The following is a 24,109-nucleotide window of genomic DNA, read 5'->3' as shown; positions in this document are numbered from 1 at the left end:
TGTAATGTGTGTGTAAATTCAAGAAAAGTTCTTTGGTTCACAGTTCAATCTCATTTCTCCTTCTTCCAAGTTCTCTGGTTGTAGACAATCACCATACTATGCACAGAATTTAACATGTATAAAGTTCACCAGGCTTTGGTGCTTGAAAGGTAACTGTTTACCGCTCAGGAAGGTTCTTGTAGGGTTTGCAGAAAGAGAGATTTGTTGTTCCAGGATTTCCACAACTGAGGTACCACCACTAGTCACCTCAGGGACTTGCTGATGAAACTTGCCCCATCAGGGTCTTCTAGATGGTAACCTCTTTCTTCAAGCTACCACAGAGTTCCATTCCTTCCTCTATTTCAAGAGAAACATTAGTCAGATAGCACTTCCAGCCATCTACTGCTCTGGAACTTGCTTTCAACAGTTTCAAACAGTTTTCTCTGGATTGCACTTTTCAGTTACTTGTCAGTGTCCCACACACTGACTGACTGACTGAGCTGACTCTCTCTCTTTCCCAACTGAAATTCCAAAGAGAGCATGTAACTCATGTCTTGCAAAACCCCACCTTCTCCAGCAAACAACAGGAGTTCTTTCTTCTTCTCAAGTTGTCATCTTCGGTAAACAATCCAGAATTGACCTTTCTGTGAGCACGATGCAGAAAGGGTACTGACAGACAGCAGGACTCCAGCAAGACAATGGTCAAGCATTTTATAAAGTCAGTTCAATTAACACCTACTTGTGAAAGGTGCTTACATTCTCCAGAGATCTTGTAATGTGAATTCTTCAGTCTTTCAAATAAGATCTGTTTTAAAATGTGTGTATGTATGTGACCTACTCTAAATCTTATAAATTCTCCCCAAATATTAATATTGTTACACATGAGTACATTCCCAGGGTCAGATAACAACTTTTTCTGCATCATCCATACATGAGATACATTGTTATGGACAAAATCAGTATGTACTGTTCTTCAGTTAGCTTATTTGAAATGCTACAATCTGTCAAACACTTTTTTTCTCTTCAAGACCTGTTGAGGGCAGCTAGCATGCCAAGTATTTTGTTCTTTACATATTTATACTTAGTTTCGAACTTTCTTACAGAATTACATCAATGTAAAACTGCTGAAATCTCGGTCATCTTCAAACCCTCACCAAGATAGGAAACTTGGAAGGATAACAAGTTTCTTGACATGTGATTGTATGAGTACAACCCAATGAAAAAGCATTCTCCGTTGCTTGATGCAAAACATATGGACACACAAACAGACATAACAAACATAGACAAATAATACATATGCAGGTCAAGTATCTCATCAATACAAATAAATAAATAATTAGATCTTGCTTTCCACATTTGAGAGTCTCGGATGGTTCGTATAAGTTCAGCCTTCTCACTGACAATGAGCCAAACCCAGATTAGGAATCACTGCTTATAAAATGCTGCCTTCACAATCTATCCAGTTATAAGAAACCAAAAAGGCACTTACGTGATAGAACATTATCAACATATTGTGGCAGGTATGGTGCCCAAATATCTATCGTTTCCTTTCTTCCTTCTTTGCCAATTCTGCGAAGCTCTGCTAACAGTAAAGCTTGAGCAGCTTCTCTCACCTATTGAAGAAAAGATTGGTGAAATGTATAAATTTTAGTGTGAAATTATGGATGATACAAACTAAATAAAAATGAAAGGCAAAAATTTCAAAATTAAAATCATTGTTAAGATGAGCAGTTCAATTAATAGAAGCAGAACTTTTGTTGCAATGTTACATTGTAAACAATATAGAATCACACAGTTTGTGTGACCCCAGGAATTGCCAACGTTTAGATGTGTAATGTTTGGTGGTCTTCATTCAACCCTCATGTTGTCTTTTTTTTTTCAAACAAGTGTATTTAAACAAAGTAATATTTTTACTATTTCAGCACAGTTGTGATGTCGAGGCTACCATTTATCAACCGCAGGTACAAAATACGATTTACCAACCTCAATAAAATGCTCTAAAACTGTGATAGCCAGCAAAGTATTTTTCAAGTAAACCAAACTTGAAATTACACCCCATATTACGTAGAAAAATAGACTTCTGAATCTGCAAATACTTTAATATTGAAAATCAGATATTTTCAATTTTCTGACTGCAATTCATCAAAATTTGAGAAAAAGTGTTTTTTTTTTGGTGTCCTAAATTTAAATTTAAAAATTAAAATTAGACATTGTAGTGGGCCGCCAAATGTACCTGGCTCGAAGCGGCGACCTGACACCGGAGGCCTGCGGCCTATAGAGTCGGCCGAGACAGGCTATGCACTTCGAAGTCAGCGCTCAAATCATCAGCATGTGACTGAAGTGCCCCATTCTGATGAGCTGGTCAGCGGCAGCTAAATGGGTGGGACTAGGGAAGCAGTAACACCTGGGGATGAGAGGGACCTGCTGATTGGCCACTCCTTGGATAGCACTAAACATCCAATCCCAGGAAACAGATCGTAATGTCATCAGTCAGGTGGCATAATGATGTCACAATAGACTTCTAAGCTCTTATAAGGAGAGTTGCCAGCACAATATATCAGTGTTGAATTCACTCCATAGTGTGTGTCTCTCCTTCGAGCGTAAGCTCTCCAGCAGTAGCAGCCGCTACAGTGATAACCCCTTAATGCTCCAACTGGCATCGTGGATCTGAAGAATAAGCGACCAGTCTGCAATCAACACAGTCTTGATGAAGCTGTCCAGCTTCTAGACATCACAGCCATGGGTGTGATTCCAGCAAGCTGAGGTGCAGTTTGCCATCACCGCTGATGACACCTGCTTCTACTATGTGGTCAGCACTCTCAAGCAGGACATGGCAGCACACATTACTGACTTCCTCCAGAAACCGCTGAACTAGGGAAGTTTCAGGCCATCGAGGAGCTGCTAACCCAAGCTTTTAGGCTTTCATGGCATGGGTCTGCTACTCACGGAGTTTGGGGGACAGGGCCTCATCTGTCCTCATGAGGAACATGCTCGGTTTAAATGATGGTCATACCCTTTGTGCTCTATTCAAGCAAATTTCCTGGAGCGATTACCTGAGGACATCTGTCTACTCATAACCGGAGGACTTTGCGGACCCCAGGAAGGTAGCCGCCAGAGCCAACTGGCTCTGGGTGACAAGAAGGGACATCCGCATGGCCTCTTCTCATCAATATTGGCCAACCAGGAGGCCATTCGACAGACCAACCAGCAAGTCTTCCTCCAAGCCTGCAAACCCTGGTGAGCCATATTGATTCTACCATCAGCGATAGGATTGTGAGGCCTGCCAATGCCAATCACCCTGCAGGTTCGCAGGAAATGTCAACACCGATTATCGATAGTGGCTGCGGCGGCTGGCCTACACAACAGCCTTCTCAATATCAGGGATACAGTGTCAGGCCGACGCTTCCAGGTCAACACCGGGGCCAAGATCAGTGTCCTCCCTTCCTCTACCTCCAATGCACACCACCAGAAGGCAGGGCGCAGGTAACTGGCTATCAATAACTCTTCAATACAGACCTATAGCACCCTTACTATCCCCCTCCATTTCGGCAACCGCCACTTGGTGATATGATTTTGTAGACGTCCTCCAGCCTCTCCTCGGGGCAGACCCTAAGGGTCAATTCCTTCCTAGTCAATATCAAGGGCCACCGGCTAGTACACACAAAGACCTTTGAGACCCTTGCACTGGAACGCACCAAACTGACCACTCCCCACCTACACTCGCTGGCAAGTCCAAGCAATGAATTTGCCATGATTCCAGCCGAGTTCCCCTCCATCACGATGCCACACTTTAACTCCACTGAGTCTGAACATGCAGCAAGGCATCAGATCCTCACTAAAGGCCCCCCCATTTAATGCCACCTCCCAACAGATAAACTCAACCTCGCCAAGGAGGAGGTTTTTTTTTAAATGAAGGAGCTCAGAATTGTCTGCTAATCCAACGACCTCTGGGCCTCCCCCCTCCACATGGTCCCTAAGGCATCAGGGGGTTGGAGTCTATGCAGGGACTACCGCTGGCTAAATGAAGCCATCATGCTAGATAGATATCATGTCCCCCATTTTCAGGACTTTTCGCAAACCTACAAGGGGCACAGATATATTCCAAAATTGACTCAATCCGTGGCTATCATCAGATCTCCATCCACTCTGAGGATATCACAAAGTCTGCAATTATAACACCATTTGAAACATAGAAAATATGTTGTAGGAGTAGGCCATTTGGCCCTACACTGCCATTCATTATGATCATGGCTGATCAGTACCCGGTTCCTGCCTTCCCCCCATACCCCCTAATCCCCTTGGTCACAAGGGCCAAATCTAACCGACACTTAAATATTGACAGGGAACCAGCCTCAACTACTTCCTGTGGCAAAGAATTCCACACATTTACCACTCTCTGAGAGAAGAATTTTTTCCTCATCTCAGTCCTAAAAAACTTATCCCTTATCCTTAAACTATGGCCCCTGGTTCTGGTTTTTCCCAGCACTGGAAACAACCTTCCTGCATCTAGTCTGTCTAAACCCTTAAGAATTTTATGTTTCTAAAAGATTCCCCCTCAATCTTCTAAATTCCAAAGAATACAAGTATAGTCTATCCAACCTTTCTTCATATGCAAGTCTTTCCATCCCCGGTATCAGCCTAGTGAACCTTCTCTGCTCCCCCTCCAAGGCAAGGATATCCTTCCTCAGATAAGGCGACCAAAACTGCATGCAGTACTCCAGGTGTGGTCTCACCAAAGGCCTGTACAGCTGCAGCAGAATTTCCCTACTCCTGGACTCAAATCCTCTCGCTATGAATGGCAACATACCATTCGCCCTCTTCACCGTCTGCTGCACCTGCACGCCCACTTTCAACAACTGATGCACAGCAACACCCAAGTCTCGCTGCATCTCCCTTTTTCCTAAACAGATACCATTTAAATAAGAATCCTCTTTCCTGTTCTTACCTTCAAAGTGGATAACCTCGCATTTATCCACATTATACTGCATCTGCCACATTCTGGCCCACTCGTCTAACTTGTTCAAATCACCCTTCACTCTCCTAGCATCCTCCACACAGCTAACTCTGCCACCCAACTTCGAACTGTCTGCAAATTTCGAGATACTGCTATCTATTCCCACATCTAAGTCATTGATATATATCGTAAACAACTGCAGCCCCAGCACTGAGCCCTGCGGTAGCCCACTCGTCACTGGCTGCATTCTGAAAAGAACCCATTTATTTCTACTTTTTGCTTCCTGTCCCTCAACCAATTTTCTATCCACCTTAATACCATACTTCGTACACCATCCTCTTTATGTTTATATGCTAGTCTTCTGTGCGGAACCTTATCAAATGACTTACTAAAGTCCAGCTATGCCACATCCACTGGTTCTCCCCTATCCACTCTACTGGTTACATCCTCAAAAAATTCAATTAGATTTGTCAGACATGATTTCCCCTTCACAAAACCATGCTGGCTCTGTGCGATGATACCACTACTTTCCAAATGTACTGCAATTGCATCTTTAATAACTGATTCTAGCACCTTCCCTACTACCGATGTCAGGCTAACTGGTCTGTAGTTTCCCGATTTCTCTCTCCCTCCCATCTTAAAGAGTGGGGTTATGTTGGCCACCTTCCAATCCTCAGGAACTAATCCAGTATCCAAAGAGGTTTGAAACATTATCACCAACGCATCCACTATTTCCTGGGCTACTTCCTTCAGCACTCTCTGATGCAGACTATCCAGCCCCGGGGATTTATCCACATTTAATCCCTGCAATTTAACTAATACAACTTCTCGACTTACAATTATTTCCTTTAGTCTCTCCATCACAATAGATCCCCAATCCTCAATAATTTCCTGTAGATTAGTTATGTCTTCCTTGATGAAGACAAAACTAAAATAGTCATTCAAACAGTCTGCCATACCCTTGTTCCCCATGATAAACTCACCCATTTCTGTCCGCAACAGACCCACATTTGTCTTAACTAACCTCTTTCTCTTAACATATCTATAAAAGCTTTTACAGTCATTTTTTATGTTCCCTGCCAGCTTCCTCTCATAATCCCTTTTACCTTTCCTAATTAATCCTTTTGTCCTCCTCTGCAGAACTCTTTTCGAATCCCTCAAAATGTCCTTCGGCCTAAAAACGCCTCACAGACCTTTCAAAGACTTATGGATGCTTTGAGAAGTTTGTGTTCATTTACCTTGATAACATTTTGATTGCAAGCTGTGACCGTGCTGAACATGCCACTCACATTAGACAGTTGTGTCTCAGGTTGAGTGAGTTTGGCCTGACAATTAATCCAGCAAAATGCCAGTTCAGTGAAGACTCAATTGACTTTTTAGGTCACAGGATTGACTGCCACGGGACTAAACCACTACCCAACAAGGTAGAGGCCATTCGTGCATTACCCAAGTAAGGGGACTACAAGAGTTTGCCAGCAGAGTGAATTTTTACTGCTGATTCCTGCCAGGAGCGGCTCCCACCATGAAACCTTTATTCTCCCTTATGACTGGTACGAAGGTGATTTCATAGAACCAAGAGGCATCTGATTAGTTCCAGGCAACAAAAGATGCCCTGGCTAATGCTGCCCTCCTGATACACCCTAAAGCTGATGCCACCACCGCTCTCACAGTAGTCGCTTCTGACACAGCAGTAAGGGGAGTTTTGGAACAGTGGGTGAGTGGACACTGGCAACCCCTTGCATTTTTCAGTAGACATTTGCAGGTGCCTGAACTGAAATATAGTGCTGTTGATAGAGAATTCCTGGCATTGTATCTGCCAATCAGATATTTTAGATACTTCCTTGAAGGCAGGAAATTCCAAATTTTCAGACCACAAGCTTCTCACCTTTGCCTTCTCTAAGGTTTCCAACCCGTGGTCAGCCAGACAACAAAGGAACATTTCAAATATTTCAGAATTTTCAACTGGCATTCAGCATATTGCAGGAAAATCCAACATGATGGCCGATGCCCTGTCATGTCCCACATTAAAGGCAGCACACACCTCAACATCTAGCATTGGCTATAAGGCTAGAGCTGAAGCACAGGTAGCGGATAAGGACTTTACCGACCTCGAGTTGGAGGACGTACAGCATGACCCTGGGGAGCAGAATGTCCTGTGCAATACATCTATGGGTAAGCCTCGTCCCATCATTCTCACTACCTGAAGGAGGTGCATTTTTGAGACCATACACCACCTGGCATTCCCCGCCATCAGAATGACCATCAAAGTGGTTGCTAGTTGATTTGTCTGGAATGGCCTCCACAAAGAGGTCAGCCAGTGAGCCAGGAATTGCACACAGTGCCAGACCTTGAAAATCCACACCCACACTAAAGCCCCTCCACAGTCATTTCAACCACCATGACGCCGTTTCAGCCACATCCACTTAGATCTGGTGGGTCCGCTACCAATATCCAGAGGCACACGCTACTTACTGACCCGAGTAGACAGGTCGACTAGATGGCCGGCAGCCAACCCTTTGCCAAAGAGCTCAAAGGAAATCTGCACCAGGGCCCTCCTACACAACTGGGTGGCAAGGTTTGAGGTTCAAGAGCATATAACCTTGGATAGGGGCTCCCAATTTACCTTCAGCCTCAGATCTAATGCCCCTAACGTCCTGGGTACTCAGCTACACCATACCACGGCTTACTATCCTCAGGCCAATGGTTTGGTGGAGCGATTCCAATGGCCCTAACTGGATGGATGAACTCAAGTGGGTAGTCCTGGGGTTTCGGGCCGCCTCTAAAGAGGACTTAGAGGTTTCCAGCCGAAATGGTGAACGGTGCACTATCAGTGATTCTGGGGGAATTCATGGCTGCCAAAGACAATGGGAACGCTTTCCCTGTAACTGCCTTGTCCTGCCTGCGGGACCACTTGGACACACTTGCCCCGATACAGCCAAAGCAGCACGGCTCATGAACGAGATTATACCAAAAGAACTTGACACTTGTAAATATGTATTTACCAGACACGGGACACACAGACCCCACTAAAGAGACCTTACGAAGGCCCTTACAAAGTTACATGACACAACAGGTCAACATGTCTTTTGGATATTGGGGGGAGAAACGAGACTTTCACCCTGGACTGGCTCAAACCGGCATTCCTTGACTCTGACCACCCAATCCATGGCCCTCCCCCACGCCGAAGGGGCAAGCCTCCCAAGCACAAGGCCTCGCCTTGTGCCAATTCTGGGGGGTGGGTCATGTAGCAGGGCCGCCCGAACACGCCATGCCCGAAGAAGCAACCCGACACAGGGAGTTCGGTCTACACATCCGGTCAAGATGGGATAAGCTCTTTGAAGTCTGCGCCCAACTCAGCAGCACGCGGCTGCAGCACCCCACTCCGATGGACTTGCCAGTGGCAACCAATTGGGTGGAGCTAGGGAAGCAGCCACACGCAGAGATGAGAGGGCCTCACTGATTGGCTGATCCCCAGAGAGCACTAAACAACCAATCCCAGGAAGCAGATCATAATGCCACCAGTCAGAGATGAGCTTCTGAGCCCTTTATAAGCAGAGCTGCCACCACAATAAACCAGTGTTGAATTCACTCCTGTAGCGTGTGTCTCTTCTTTGAGCATAACCTCTCAAGCAGTAACAGCCTCTACAACATACAGCATGGTAACAGGCCATTTCAGCCCATGAGTCCATGACCCTAATTTACACCCAATTAACCTACACCCCTAATATGTTTTGAATGGGAAGATGAAACCGGAGCGTCTGGGGAAAATCCACACAGACACAGGGAGAATGTACAAGCTCCTACCGACAGCACAGGATTCCAACCCAAGTCCTGATCACTGGTGCTACAAAGGCATTGTGCTAACCGCGACACCTACCATGCTCCCCAAAGCTAACAACTCAGCTGGGACTCGAACCCGGAACCTTTGAACATCTTCAATCTACTAGACGTCCAATGCGCTATCCACTGTGCCACGGAGCCACCAAGGTAAAATAAATTCACGGGAGAATGTACAACTCCTTTCAGACAGCGCAGGATTCAATCAGATGGTGCTATAAAGGTGTTGTGCTAATCACTTCATAAACCATGCCATCCGCTCTTATATCAGCATGCTTTTAAACTCTTGAAATTACTGACGTAAATGCAATTAAGGGTACCAATTATTCTCAGTCTTGAATTATAAGAGCCAATTTCAACTGGGGATAAGATTAACTTCTACATATAGTTCATTTACCTTATTTTGAAGCAATAATGCAAAGTGGGAATAGCCAGTTGTAGCCACAAGCAACCAGTAGGAGTCATTGAAAAATTAAACAGTGAGGCTGAAAGGAATGGTCAATAAATCCAAGGAAGTCTCAAATTCAAGGGATAAAACATAGCATTAAAAAAAGTGCTTATTTCAAATATAGAGAAACTAAAAAAGGTAGACAGAAAAGTGAAAGGAGTTGGGGGGGGGGGGGTGGGGGTTGCGAGGGGTGCATGAAACAGAATTGGTAACCAAAATTAAGGAAAATCTCAAAGCATTTTAGAAATATATCAAGAGTGAGAGAGTGATCAGGAATATGGTTAGTCCCATTAGGGATCAAAGGGGCATCCTGCGAATGAAGTTTTAAAAGAAAACTTCTCATTTGTATTCACTATTGAAAGGGGGGTGTCGTTGAAGATGAGCAGAGAAGGTGAAATTGATTTTTTTAAATTACCATTGATAAAGTGATCTGATTAGATATTTTGGTGAGCTTTCAAGTGAATAAATCCACATGGCCTGATCAGATGTCCCAAGCTACTGAGGGAGACAGGGTAGAGGATTGCAAGAAACCTGACAAAGATTTTGAAATCCTCACTGCTCAGACAAGGTGCCAGATGAGTGCACCTTGATTCAAGAAAAGAAGTTGAAATAAGCAATGAATTCCACACCAGGAGCAGAGAAATCATTGGAAAATATTCTGAGGTATAGAACTATTTTGCATTTGGAGGCAAGTACACCTTCAGCCAAAATCGCCTTCTACTCTGACCATGTAGAAAGTCAAAGACCTTGATATCAGTTCCTCTGGGTATCTTCAGCGCTTGGTCAAAATGATGCCATAATGCATCAAGGTCTGAGCAGCAAGGAAGTAGCAGTATCACAGACATTTAAAGACTGTTAACTTCATTGATAACAAAGTGCAACCCAAGGACCCATGTACTATTCAGACCTTGCCGCTGTACTTGAGAATGCACAGAGCTATTGATATGGATCCTTTGCATCAGACTCATGCAAGAGCAGGATATGGGAATCATAGGTAGTGATGGTTAGAAATGGTCCAAGCCTGTCAAGATTAAGCCTCAGAGAAATGAATATCAGGCATACCGAACAATCTGTAAGTGAACTTTAAATTTATTCATGTCTTAATTCTCAAGAAAACCATCAGAAGACAAAACAACTAAACAACATTAATCAAAGCATTTCTGCAGCAGAATGTTTGGAAGCATCTAGAAAAACCAGGGAAGGCGGTGTTTGTGTCAGGTCATGCCCTCTTCATTCTGCTGCCATTGGGAAAAAGAACTGGAGTTTGAAGACGAGCATTCAACGGCACAAGGACAGCTACTTCCCCACTGCCATCAGATTCCTGAACACTGCCTTACTCTTCGTGCATTATTAATGTTATTTTTGTATAGTAATGTTGTAAGATGGTTATAATGTGTACACTTTCACTCTGACGCTGCTGCGAAACACTGAATTTCATGACTTGTCTTGACAATAAATTCTGATTCTGATTAATTGACTTTGCACAATCAGTTCAAAACATCTTTAAATTATTACTTACCTCTAAACATCGATCTTGCCACCTCCGGGCCAACATCTCCAGAAGTGGAGGTCTGAAGTTGTTCTGTCCAAGGTGATCAGGAAGCATGACACAATGCATGGCTGCAAGTTGACTCCAGCCTAAGGAAACAAATCAAATGCATTGTTTATGATGGAAATAACACACATGACTATTAATCTAAATTACAAGGTTATTTGTCTGACACACATTTTCATCAGAATAAGGTATTAAAACATTCAGCTTGGTCTGCCTTGGTCACCTTTAACATTGAACTATCTTGAGAAAAAGGTTTAAAACACAACTTAGTAATTTATTTAAAGCCACAGCATTTTTAAGAACGAATTATTCACTTTTAATGAAATATGTCAATTACAGAATGGACTTCAGAACTATTTTAGAACCTTAACTAGAAAACGATCAACACAAACTAACAGCAGAGATCCTGTAGCGACCGACGACAATACACAAATCTAAGATCAGTCTAAAATTATGACATCCACTGATAATAGAAAATCATATCAAATCATACCATAGGAGTCTTGCTAATGTGGCTAATGACGTTTGATAAATTACAAAGAAAGTAAATGCATAATTTTGACGAGACATTCAATGGTTTGAAATATTATTCAGCTACCATATGTTCAATTTTGCACCAATATGTATCAATGATTACAATGACACATTTTATTAGGCCAAATGTTTGCAAGATTTCACGTCCATAACAATTCTGTATGAGTAAATGGGAATCCAAAAATGTTCTGATATTTCAAATATTTTTCTGATGCTATGGGTGCAAGTTCAATGGGAGGAAGTGGAATAAGTAATTGAGCATGGTCTAGATGGGTCGAAGGGCCTCCTTTGGTGCTGCAGAAGCAGACCCTTCTATGGTTCTGTAGCTCTAATTTCAAGAGCAATTCTATCCGCTGAAAATTTTATTCAAATCACTTTGAAAAGTACATTTAAGAAACACAACTATCCATTTTCTGGTGTAATTTAGTCGCTCTCCCCTCTACCCCCATGCAACAATCTTTCAAAATTTAGACCTTTTAAAAAGCAATTTAGTGTTATGCAAACATTTCTTTCCAATTGCCAAATTAAATCACATATTTCGTATGCAGATTACCCTTTCTGATGAGACAGGAATGAAATTTTATGACATCACATCAGATGAAAGCTACATGCTGTTTTTGAGAAATGTATTTTTATTGGCTGATAGACATATTTCCCTTTTATATTTATGGTAACTTTGGAGAATGTATATAAAGATTCCAGTATCAGAAACTGTTCTTCAGACATATATTATCCAACCAGATCAGAATTAGCATAATTGTTTAATTTTTGTGCACAAAATTTGAATGCAAAAATACAACAATGCCCTAAAATAAGAAAAATATGTTCATCACAACTTATCCTACTGCAAGTACACCGAGCAAATTTCCTCCTACATGAACTCACTTACCTGTAAGTGGATGCTGCTGCATTGAAAATAACTACAGAAATTAAAATAAAGTTGATTATGGTATTATAGAGGGAGAATACCTTCATTGACTGAAGGGCAGCGATGTAAAACCGTGCCAGAGCAGTCAGCCTCATTGGTAGTAACAGCAGCTTGGAGAGGAAAAGGAAGACAGAAAAAAGAGAAAAGAAGCAGAGTAATTTTTACGAGGACAAAATAAAAATATCATTAGTAAGAATGGAAAAATGAAATGGTAAAGCTATAATAATTTTATCCAAGGTTGTTCAAAATTTGCATTGAGTAATATCCCAAATACTTTTAACCACAGTGAAAAACACAAAATGATGGTCAAACTGTGTTTTTTGTGCAGCGAAGTTGGAAAGTTATAACCAACGTTTTGGACTTGAGCCCTTCAGCAAGGCATGAGAGAATGCTGGTCGGCATCAGAACAAAAGTGTAGGGGGGAATGGGGTGGTGGAAAAGTCAGGAAATGCTAGGTGGATGAGGGGAGGTAGGAGACAGCAGGAATGAGGGGCAGGAGGGCTGGCTGGGCAGGTATGGTGGAAGGGAGGGAGAAATGGAAAGACAGGAAAGAGAGAGGGGACAGAAAAGGCACGTATTTAATAGAAACCAGAGAAATCAATGTTCATGCCATCTGGCTGAGGGTGCCCCGACGGAAGATCAAGTGTTGTTCCTCCAATCTGCAGGTGGTCAGGGAAGGAGGGGGCAAAAGGCCATGGACTGTCATGTTAGTCTGGTGAAGGGATCCAGTATTAAGTACCAGAAATTCCAGCAGATAATGAGTTGGATGCAGAGGCTAGTAGGGTGGTATGTGAGGATGAGGGGGATTCTATGTTTGTTCCGTCTAGGGGCACAGGGGGTCAGGACAGATGAGCAGGAAATGGAGGAAATGCAGGTGAGTGTGGAGTTGATGGCGATGGAGGGGAAGCCACATCTGTGGAAGAAGGCTGACATTTCGGAAGATCTGGACTGGGAGACCTCATCTTGAGAACAGATGCGGCGGAGACGGAGAATTTGAGAGAAGGGGATGGAATCCTTGCAGGGGTCAAGGTGTGAGGAGGTGTAGTCAAGGTAGTTGTGAGAGTTAGAGGGTTTGTCGCACAGATCAGTGCAAAGCTTGTCTACAAAGATGGAGGCAGAGAGTTTCAGGAAGTGGAGAGTGTTATCGGAGATGGAGCAGGTAAGTTTGAGATCAGGGCGGAAGATAGATGCGAAGTGGATGAAGTTGATGAGCTCTCCGCAGATGCATGAGGTCGCTCCAATGTCGTCATCAATATACCAGAGGAAGAGTTGTGGGGCCTAGCCTGTGTAGGCTTGTAGCATGTCGCAATTTCCAACTTTGGTGCATAAAAGACACGGTTTGACCTGTTGACCTGTTTTTTACTTCAACCACGGTGTCTACAGATTTTTGTGATTTACTTTTAATCATAGGATCTCCACATAACAAAAATTCAAAAGTCATCCTTAAAATGTGTTGCTTTTCTTTGGGGCTCTGAAAAATATATTGGGCATTTACTAGTACAAGCTGTTTGAAAACTACGTGCTTTGCAAAAACACCTAAATACTTCATTTTTTTTCTTCTGCTATCTAGTAATTACAGCTTTGTAATTTTGTAATCAGAGTTGTGTCGTCATTACAATTTTTAATTCTTTTCGATTCCAATTAACAATTCCACTCCTTTCATTTGCTGCTCCAACTGTTGAAAACTACATACACTACTTTCAGTGCTATTAAGGGATTATTAGAATACTTTTGAAAAAAAAGACTACATATGTACATAATGCAATCACATTTTATTCTCAGATTACATTATTTGTAGATACTGGCTTGCATAGGATGAGATTTTAGTGACATTTATTTAAGCACTGAATTGAATATTCTGAACTATATGCAATTGTTCATGCACTATTTGTAGCAAGGGAAATAAAAAGCCAAAATATTGTATAAAAACTTCTTTCTTTGGATATTTCATATCTTACTTGCACACTAAAATGGATGATTTCCTTCCTCAAAGTTCGTCAAAGGCAGGAAAGTGTTTACCATTTTCTCTAATCAAGCATCTGACCTCAATATCAACATGGAAGTATGTATTCATCAAATACAATATTGAAAAGGATCCATTGTTTTTTTTAATTTCATTTGGATTCTTGCTGTTAGTGCACACAACTGAAGATTCTCTATTTTTATAACATGGAGGGTTAAAACGATGTTTGGGTCCCAGAACATCAGACACAATCCAGCATGAGTATTTGACAAAGTTTCAAATAAATCTGACATTAATGTGCTTGGAACAACAATTATGGGCTTTGAAGCACATTTCAGTCTTTGGATTTATGCAGTAATTTTACCTTACTTAATAATCAAAGAGGCATACACCACAGAAATGAATTCCCTCAGCCCACACTGCCCATTCTGACCATGAGGCCTATCCGTAATAATCCCATTGATCCCCAGTGGCCTGTATTTCGCCCCTTTCCACAACACCCCCCCCCCACCCATCAAGGCCACTCTGATCTAAGTGCCTGCCCAATCACTCCTTAAGCACTGTATAATTGTTTTTCCCTCCACCATCTCCTGCAGTAGCTTGTTCCAGATTTTCACGATACTCTACGTGGAAAAAACTTGCCCTTTAGACCTCTTTTGAACTTCTCACCTCTCACCTTAAGCCTGTACACTCTAGTTCTTGACTCACCTGAGAAAGAAAATACCTCCTTCATGATTTTCTGAACCTCTTGAAGGTCACCGCTTAGCCTCCTACATCTCATTGAGGATAAACCCAACCTGTGCAATCTATCTTTATAACTATTGTTAAAACATAGACCAGAAGCAATAGAAATTGACCAAGACAATGGTATCTTCAAAACATTTATTTATTAATAACTATTAATATAAAATCTTATTTAGCTCTAAACTTAACCCCACAATGCACAAACTGTGTGTGTGCGCGCACGCGCGTGGGGCAAAACCCATAACATTAAAGTTCAGACATAATTCTGAACAGATCATTTTAAAATTCAATCTCAGAAATATTTTGTGTTTAAAACTGCCATTCAAAAGTTTTCAAGCTCACAAATTCTTTTTAGACTTGCTTTCAGAGCAATATTTCTTCATACGAATGACTTTTTCCACAAATTCTCCTGTTTTGCATGGAGGTTTCGGAATCTGTGTTTCACATGATGGATTTCACAAACTCAGGAATGATCCAGAAACAAGAATAATTTTGCTTTCTTTTACCCAGAATTAGGTTAATCACAAGTGACCTTTAAAATGGATATGATAGAACTGCTCTCTTTTGACAAAGAGACAGTTTGAAGTGGCTGTTCTTCATTGCCACTGATTTTGTGTATCTTCTATGATAAAGAGAACACCACAACAAGACCTCTCTCTTACTGAAGATGTCTCTGTATTTCAAATGAAACTGAGCAATATTAAAGATGGCTTCCTGCCATTGTAATCACATGGCATGCATCACTGATGTTTCTGTTTCATTTCCCTAAAAGCATGAAATGTGATAGATGGCCTGTAGCTTGTTTATTCAGATTGTACAGTGTCTCTCTCTGAGTAATTGAAGTTCTAACTTTTCAAAAAGTTAACGAAAAATGCTTCCAGGCTATCTGCCCAGACCAACCAGCAGAACAGCTGTTTGTACACAGGTCCTTCTCTGAATAAGCATCATCGTCTTCAATGGTTCAATGAACAATCACTTCAGTTTTACAGATGTTTACACAGCTTCAACCAAAGGATTAGGAGATATTTTGACTTTAAAAATGATTTTTGTGTGTAAATGTCTGTGTGAATCTTTCCACCCACAAAGCCTTTTCCAAGAAATATATATAATTTTCCTAAAGATTAATAATAGCATAATTCCATCATACTATAGATTCAAGTTTCAATTTATTGCCATTATTATAAAATAGAGTCATATTACATGAAATTGCTTTTGCTTACTCTAAGGCAGTGAGATTCACCATTGGCAGAAATTGCCTGAAGCGCCTCTTACAGTCAGAGAAAGAGAAGCAAAAGAGAGTCCCCGAGTGTCCGTAGATTATGCCTCCAGCACTTCCGCAGCCTCCACAGCCACACAGAGTCCAGTCCAAACCGCTGGCAATCGAGCTCCAGATACAAACCTCTGTCATGGTCAGGAACCCTTCAGCATCCCCTCGCATCCCAGTTTCGACACCTGGTACTCCTTCAAACAGTTTCAAGCCAGTCTCCAACAGTCCACAGCCCAGCATGAGTCTCCCAACACCAGTCTCCTGACAGCAGTCTCCAACAGCCCACAGGCACCTTAGGATCCTCACCTCAAGTTGCCAGCAGCCCCGCCGCAGAGCCCCCTCACTGGTCCACCGCAATGGTGGACCAATGGTTCTATGGATTGTCTCCTCTGTTTCTCAGACAGTGGATGGTCTCTCCATTTCCTGGTGTCCTGCGCCAATCCTCCACACCCCTAGAGTCTGCAACACCCTAATTAAACTTTCAAGGGTATCAGGTGGTGCAGTGAGATAGACAGGATGGTAAGGGAGGTGGAGTTGTACTCTTAATCAAAGATGAGCTCCAGGCAGTAGTGAGAAATGATATAAGATCGAAAGAGCATAATGTTGAGTCCATTTGGGTAGAGATAAAGAATAACAAAGGGAAAAAATTATTGGTGGGTGTTATCTATCGCCCACCAAATAACAATAGTTTAGTGGCACAGGAAATAAATAGAGAGATAAGTGAATCATTCACTTCCACATAGATTGGGAAAATCAAGTTGGTCGTGGGAGTCTGGAAGAGGACTTCATAGAATGCATCCGCGATAGCTTTCTTGAGCAGCATGTCAAGGAACCCACAAGAGAAAATGCTCTCCTGGATCTAGTGTTGTGCAATGAGATAGGAAAGTGGAATCTGGGGAAGTATACTGGCCTGGATTGAAAATTGGTGGTCTTACAGGAGGCAGAGTCGGGATAAATGGGAGTTTTTCAGGTTGGCAGAGAGTGGTAAGTGGGGTGCCGCAGGGGTCAGTGTTAGGCCCACAACTGTTCATCATTTACATTGATGACTTGGAGGAGGGGACAAAATGTGGTGTAGCCAAGTTTGCGGATGACACCAAATTGAGTGGAAGAGCTAATTGTAATGTGGACGTGGAGAGTCTGCAGAGGGATATCATTAAGCTGGATGAGTGGAAAAAGGTCTGGCAGAAGGAGTACAATGTTAGTAAGTGTGAGGTTATCCACTTTGGCAAGAAAAATAAAAGAGCTGAATATTATTTAAAGGTGAAAAACTACAGCATGCTGTTGTGCAGAGGGACTTGGGAGTGCTTCTGCATGAATTGCAAAAAGTTAGGTTGCAGGTGCAGCAGGTTATTAAGAAGGCAAATGGAATGTTGGCCTTCATTGCTAGAGGAATTGAATTCAGGAGTAGGGAGGTAATGTTGCAACTGTATAAGTTACTGGTGAGACCGCTCCTGGAGTACTGTGTCCAGTTCTAGTCTCCATATTTGAGGAAGGATATACTGGCTTTGGAGACGGACCAGAGGAGGTTTACTAGGTTGATCCCTGGGATGAAGGGGTTGACTTATGATGAAAGATTAAATCGTCTAGGATTGTATTCGCTCGAGTTCAGAAGAATGAGAAGAGATCTTATAGAAATATATAAGATTATGAAGGGTATGGATAGGATAGATGTAGGAAGGTTTTTTGAACTGGCTGGGGAAACTAAAATGAGAGGACACAGTCTCAAGATTCGGGGGAGTAGATTTAGGACAGAGATGAGGAAAAATAGTTTTTCCCAGAGAGTAGTGAATGTTTGGAATTCTCTAACCAGGGAACTGGTTGAGGCTGCCTCATTAAACATATTTAAAATTCAGTTAGATAAATTTTTACATGATAGAGGAATTATGGGATATGGGGAGAAGGCAGGTAGGTGGAGTTAGGTCATAAATTAGATCAGCCATGATCGTATTGAATGGCGGAGCACGCTCAATGGGCCATTTTTGGCCTACTCCTGTTCCTACTTCCTATGTTCCTATGTTCCTAACACCTCATGGCTGCCGCCCATCAGAGGTGGAGCAGACCCCGCGGTTGCAAGATTTTAAATAAAACTACCATTAACTCCTTTTAACAGGCCATTTAAAGTCTCTGTGAAGCTGACGGCAGTTGACTGGCTGGTTGGATCCTGCAGGAGTGCTATATCTCTGCTCTTTGCTCCCTGCGGGTCCACACGAGTGGCAGCACTGCCATTACAGCAGCTTCGGCAGTGCCGCCAACTACAGCCCTGCAATCTAGTGAGCATCCTAAAAAAAATCTCCTATGCACTCTTTTTGCCACCACATACTTGCTACAGTGTTAGGCTAGAACTGTATGCAATTCTTCAAGTGCTGTCTGACCAATGTTTCATACAGCTGCAACATTACATTACAAAATCTTGGCCTATGAAGACAAGCATACCACATGCCTTTTTCACAACCCTATCCAGCTGTGACATGATTTTCAGGGACCCATAGATTAGCATCCCTTGGGCTCTCAATGCTTCTAAGGTCCCTACCTTAATTTGGCATGCCTAATTACATTACCTCACACTTGTTAGGATTGACTTCCATCCACCACAGTTCTGCCTTACCTGATCAATATTCTGTTGTACCCTTAAATAATTTTGTTCACTATTCAGGCTCCATCATTGTTCACATTTGCAAATCTCCAAATCATATCACCTATATTTTTTATCTGTCATTTATCTATATTACAAATGTCTTAACACCAACCTGTGGTGCTACAGACTAGTCACAAAAATACCTATCCACCACCATTCTTTGCCTCCCAGCCTAATTTTGGGTCCAGTTTGCCAACACTAACCATCTGGACTAGTTTGTACATGCAGCAACATGTAAACCATGTTCTACCTTGATAAGTTTTCTCAAAAAACTCAAGACTTAGGAATCATGATCTTCTCTGCACAAAACCATGAGCCAACTCTTCTGAATTAGTCCAGATTTTTTTTGAGTAAATAAAAATTCTGTCCGCCAATCTTTTCCAACAACTTCCTTTCCACTGATTCAAAGTTTACTGGCTAGGCTGAACCCAACTACTTTTTTGAACAAGGGAGCAACATTAGCTACCTTCCACTCTTCTGGTACTTAACCCATGACTCACACAGAAGAAAAAATATCTCCATCAGAACCCTAACAATTTATTTCTTTGCTTCCTTCAACATTCTGGTACAGATCTTATTGCAGCCTGGAGCTTTATCCACCCTAATGTGCTCTAATATATCTAACCTTTCCTCCCTCCTGATTAAGTGGATCCCTGTTATAACGCAATACTTGGGACCCAAAAACTCGCATTGCAAAAAAATCTGGGTTGCAATAAATTGGGGTTCATGAAAAACAGCGGTTTCAAAAATATATAGAACACATGTACAATACCTGTATTTGGAATCTTCTCTTAATTTCTTATAATCATCATTTTATTTCTTAAAAGGTGATGACGTGTTCGTTGATTGAACGCAGCAGGTCACTGGCTGCGAGTGAAATCCAAAATGCTTCTAAGCTGGAGGATTTTTAAGTGGTCCACATTCGGGGTCTCGAGCCAACTTCAGTTACCTTCAAGGTACTCAATGGCTTCAGACACTTTTGGGGATGGAGTCTCCTCATTATCATCCTCCTGTGGTTCGGGATCTGGTGCTATAGTAATGCTACGGACAATTTTGGAATCTGTCAGGTGCTCACATGTTAGCATTCATCATTAGCAGAGTGCCACTGGTGTAAATCCTCTCTGCTAATTTCAAACCTCCTCTCTGCCTTATGCACCTCTTCATCTGTGAAGACATAAAATTCTTGCTCATTATTATCATCTTCCTAGGTGGATTGTGGAGGAGCTGACTGCTGCCCAGCTTTCCTCACCTTAGTGGCAAACTTCCTTAATGTTCATGTTTTACAGATAGTCTTCCAGAATTGTTGATTTGTCTAAAATTCTACAAATTAATTCATCCCTATAATTTTGCTTGAACATGGAGATGATCCCCTGATCTAGGGGCTGAATCTTAGATGTAGTGTTCTTTGAGAGGCAAGGAATTCAGATCTTTCCGTTGCAGCTTACTCAGCTGGCAGCTGGTGGGTGGGTGGAACAGTTGTCAAGCAAAAGAGCTTTGAGTTCTTGCTTTTGCGAGTGCAAACGAGCACGGACAGCAGGGACAAAAGTTTCGTAAAACCAATCCTCAAAGATGATGCTGGTCATTGAAGCATTGCTGCTCTCTATATATTTGAACACTAACAACTTCACGTTGACATGATGGAAATAGCAGGGCAAGTGAAATTTGCTAATCATGAGAGGTTTTAACTGATGTGTTCCAGTCATGTTTAATACAAGACAACAATGTCACATGATCTTTGTGTTGTTTGAACCCCTCACGTCAATGGGCGTCATCTTTGCAAGACAGCGTGTGGTCTGGGATCATCTTGTAGCAGAGGCCTGTTTTGTCACAGTTGTACACTTGCTCTTTGACATAGCCACCTTCTTCTAAGAGAGTTTTTAGTTCTGCCTGGTATCACTGGCAGCGGCACTGTCGACTGAGCGAATTTCTCCAAACGCTAACTCTTGAAAAATCCCATGACGGCAATTAAACTGGTATAGCCATCCATTACTAGCTTTGAACTGTGAGGTTTCTCCATTAATCAGCTGGTCAAACTTGTTGGTTTGAGCTTTGAGAAATTGGTAGGCCTTTTGAGCATGCTTAAACAAATCACTCGTATAGGGAATCATCATGGCTGACTTCATGCATTTGGACTTTAGTCCCGCCTCTTCCTTGACTTTCCAAAGTGAGGCACGCATCTTATCTTCCTGAGATTTCCAGCCTCAAAGTGTTGATTCAGGTATGCCAAGGACTTGTGCAACTTCGATTTGACTTTTATTCTTGATCGCATCAAGTGTGTGAAGCTTATCTTTCATAGAAAAAGCTTTTTATTTTCTAATGGTGCATTTCATTTTGAAAAAAATTCACTTCCGAAAAGAGAAAAAAAATATCCAACGGCTCATCACGTTATATCTGGATTCACGTTAAATTGGGGCACATTAATCGGGGTTCCACCGTACAAAGATGCTGCAGAATATTAGCACACTCCTCCTTTAACTCTTCAGCCTCTACAGTATATCCCTTTCTCTGGTGAACAATGATGTTCACATCTTTGGTTTGAAGGGACTTACTCCTTTCTTAGCTTCTATCTCCAAAATTAAACAGAAAAGTAAATCAAGCAATATTTATTAGAACATACAAAGTAGATATTATTCCAAGTAATGAAAAAAAAATCTAAGAAGTTAACTTTTAGGAAATCCATTAAAGAAAAAAGGGGGAAAATTTAGGGAGAAAATTGTAAAGCTTTAGACCAGAAACAACTGAGGACACTGCCAGTGGGCCAAATTACTTATCTCCTGTCACAAAGCATGTGCAAGTTTGGCAAAGGACACAAAAGCATCAAGGCAGGTTAAATGAGTGGGAAAGGAAATGACAGATAGAACATAATGGAGGGGAAATAAATAATGTCATTTCTCTTGGAAGAAAGAGTTCAACAGCAGAATATCATTCAATGGTTTGTGGCTATAAAAGATCCGTATTCTGACAGATCTGGGTGTCCTTAAACAAGAAAAAAAACAGAAGGAAAGCATGCAGTAGAGCAAATCATTAAGGAAGCAAACAAAACAAAGAATGTTTTTGCAATGGGGAATGGCGTAGAAGAGTAAGAAAAACTTGTCACAACTATATGGAGCTTTGAGGAAACTAGATAGAACATAGAACAGCAAAGGAACAGTCCTTGAACCCATATTGTCTGCTCCACACACAGTGCAGAAAAGGTATAGTTTTGATCGGGAGGAGGCCATTTTAGATTGGGTATTATGCAATGATAAGGGGCTAATCAGCAATCTTGTTGTGCAAGGCCCTTTGGGTAGGAGCGATCACAATATGATCGAATTCTCACTCGACATGGAGAGTGATGAAATTAAAAACGAGACTAAGGTCCTGAATTTAAAAAAAGGGAATTATGATGGTATGAGACGGGAGTTGAGTAAGATTGATTGGGTGGTGTTTATAGGGGAGTTGACTGTGGATAGACAATGGAAAGCATTCACAGATCTAATGGAGAAATTGCAAAAATCGTTTATACCAGTTTGGCATAAAAATAAACCAAAAAAGGTGACTCAACCGTGGATAACAAGGGAAATTAGAGACAGCATTGGGTCCAAAGAGAGAGCATATCAATTGGCCAAAAAAAGTACTGCAACCGAAGACTGGGAACAGTTCAAGATGCAGCAAAGGAGGACAAAGGGATTAATCAAGAGAGCAAAAATAAATTACGAAAGTAAGCTTGCGGCAAATATAAAAACCGACTGCAAAAGCTTTTATAAATATGTCAAGAGGAAAAGATTGGTGAAATCCAGAGTAGGTCCTTTGCAGTCAGAATCAGGGGAATATATAATGGGGAATAAGGAAATGGCAGACCAATTAAATTCTTACTTTAGTTCTGTTTTTACAAGAGAGGATACAAATAACCTCCAAAGGATGTTGGGAAACATAGAGACTAATGCAAGGGAGGAACTGAAAGAAACCAGTATCTCTAAGGACATGGTCTTGGGGAAATTGATGGGATTGAAGGCAGATAAATCCCAAGGGCCTGATAATCTACATCCTAGGGTACTCAAGGAAGTGGCCATTCAGATAGCAGATGCTTTAAGAATTATTTTCCAGAACTCGATAGACTCAGAATCAGTACCCATGGATTGGAGGGTAGCTCATGTTACCCCACTATTTAAAAAGGTGGGGTAGAGAAAAAGCGGGGAATTATCAGCCGGTGAGCCTTACATCAGTAGTGGGCAAAATGATGGAATCCATTATTAAGGATGTAATAGCGGAGCATATGACTAGCATAGAAGGGATCGGACGGAGTCAACATGGATTTACAAAAGGAAAATCGTGCTTGACAAATCTATTGGAATTCTTTGAGATGGTGACAGGTAAAATAGATGGGGGAGAGCCAGTGGATGTGGTGTACCTGGACTTCCAAAAGGCCTTCGATAAGGTCCCGCATAAACGACTGGCTTCCAAAATCAAGGCTCATGGGATTGGGGGCAAAGTATTGATGTGGATTGAGAACTGGCTGGCAGGTAGAAGACAGAGAGTTGGGATAAATGGCTCATTTTCTGAGTGGCAGGCGGTGACCAGTGGGGTACCACAGGGATCTGTACTGGAACCCCAACTGTTCACAATTTACATTGATGATCTGGATTAGGGGATTGGATGTAATATCTCCAAATTTGCAGATGACACTAAGCTAGGAGGGGTTGTGTGCACGGAAGAGGGGGTCAGGAAGCTCCAGTGTGATTTGGATAAATTGAGGGACTGGGCAGATATATGGCAAATGCACTACAATGTGGATAAATGTGAGGTTATCCACTTTGGTAATACAAACCGGAGGGCAGATTACTATTTGAATGGCAATAGATTAAGAGATGGGGAAGTGCAGAGAGACCTAGGGGTACTTGTACATCAGTCTCTGAAGGCGAGCATGCAGGTACAGCAGGCAGTTAAAAAGGCAAATGGTATGTTGGCCTTCATATCAAGAGGGTTTGAGTATAGGAACAAGGATACCTTACTGCAGCTGTACAGGTCCTTGGTGAGACCACACCTGGAGTATTGTGTGCAGTTTTGGTCACCTTATCTAAGGAAGGATGTTCTTGCAATGGAGGGAGTGCAGAGACGATTCACCAGGCTGATACCTGGAATGGCAGGAATGACTTATGAGGAAAGATTGCGCAAATTGGGATTGTACTCGCTGGAGTTTAGAAGATTGAGAGGGGATCTCATAGAGACCTATAAAATTCTGGCAGGACTGGACAGAATGGATGCAGATGGGATGTTTCCAATGAT

General features: G+C 42.0%; 1 protein-coding gene across 4 annotated transcripts in view; it reads right to left on the bottom strand.

The window, feature by feature from the left end:
• LOC138757131 (WD repeat-containing protein 7) overlaps positions 1-24,109 on the bottom strand; it is a 686,960-nt gene that overhangs the window by 435,783 nt on the left and 227,068 nt on the right. For all 4 annotated transcript variants that reach the window (XR_011353355.1, XM_069923947.1, XM_069923949.1 and 1 more), the window contains 2 exons: positions 10,738-10,856; positions 1,469-1,592 (listed from right to left, as the gene is read on the bottom strand). Coding sequence is in view for 3 of the 4 variants with exons in the window: in XM_069923947.1 (XP_069780048.1) it covers positions 1,469-1,592; positions 10,738-10,856 (243 nt within the window). In the remaining variant the exon portion in view is untranslated. The remainder of the gene's footprint in view (positions 1-1,468; positions 1,593-10,737; positions 10,857-24,109) is intronic.

The sequence above is a fragment of the Narcine bancroftii genome, chromosome 3 (assembly GCF_036971445.1).
Source record: "Narcine bancroftii isolate sNarBan1 chromosome 3, sNarBan1.hap1, whole genome shotgun sequence".
NCBI classification, from domain to species: domain Eukaryota; kingdom Metazoa; phylum Chordata; class Chondrichthyes; order Torpediniformes; family Narcinidae; genus Narcine; species Narcine bancroftii.
The sequence above is the reverse complement of the archived record's forward strand: the minus strand, read 5'-3'. Positions and strand labels throughout refer to the sequence as shown.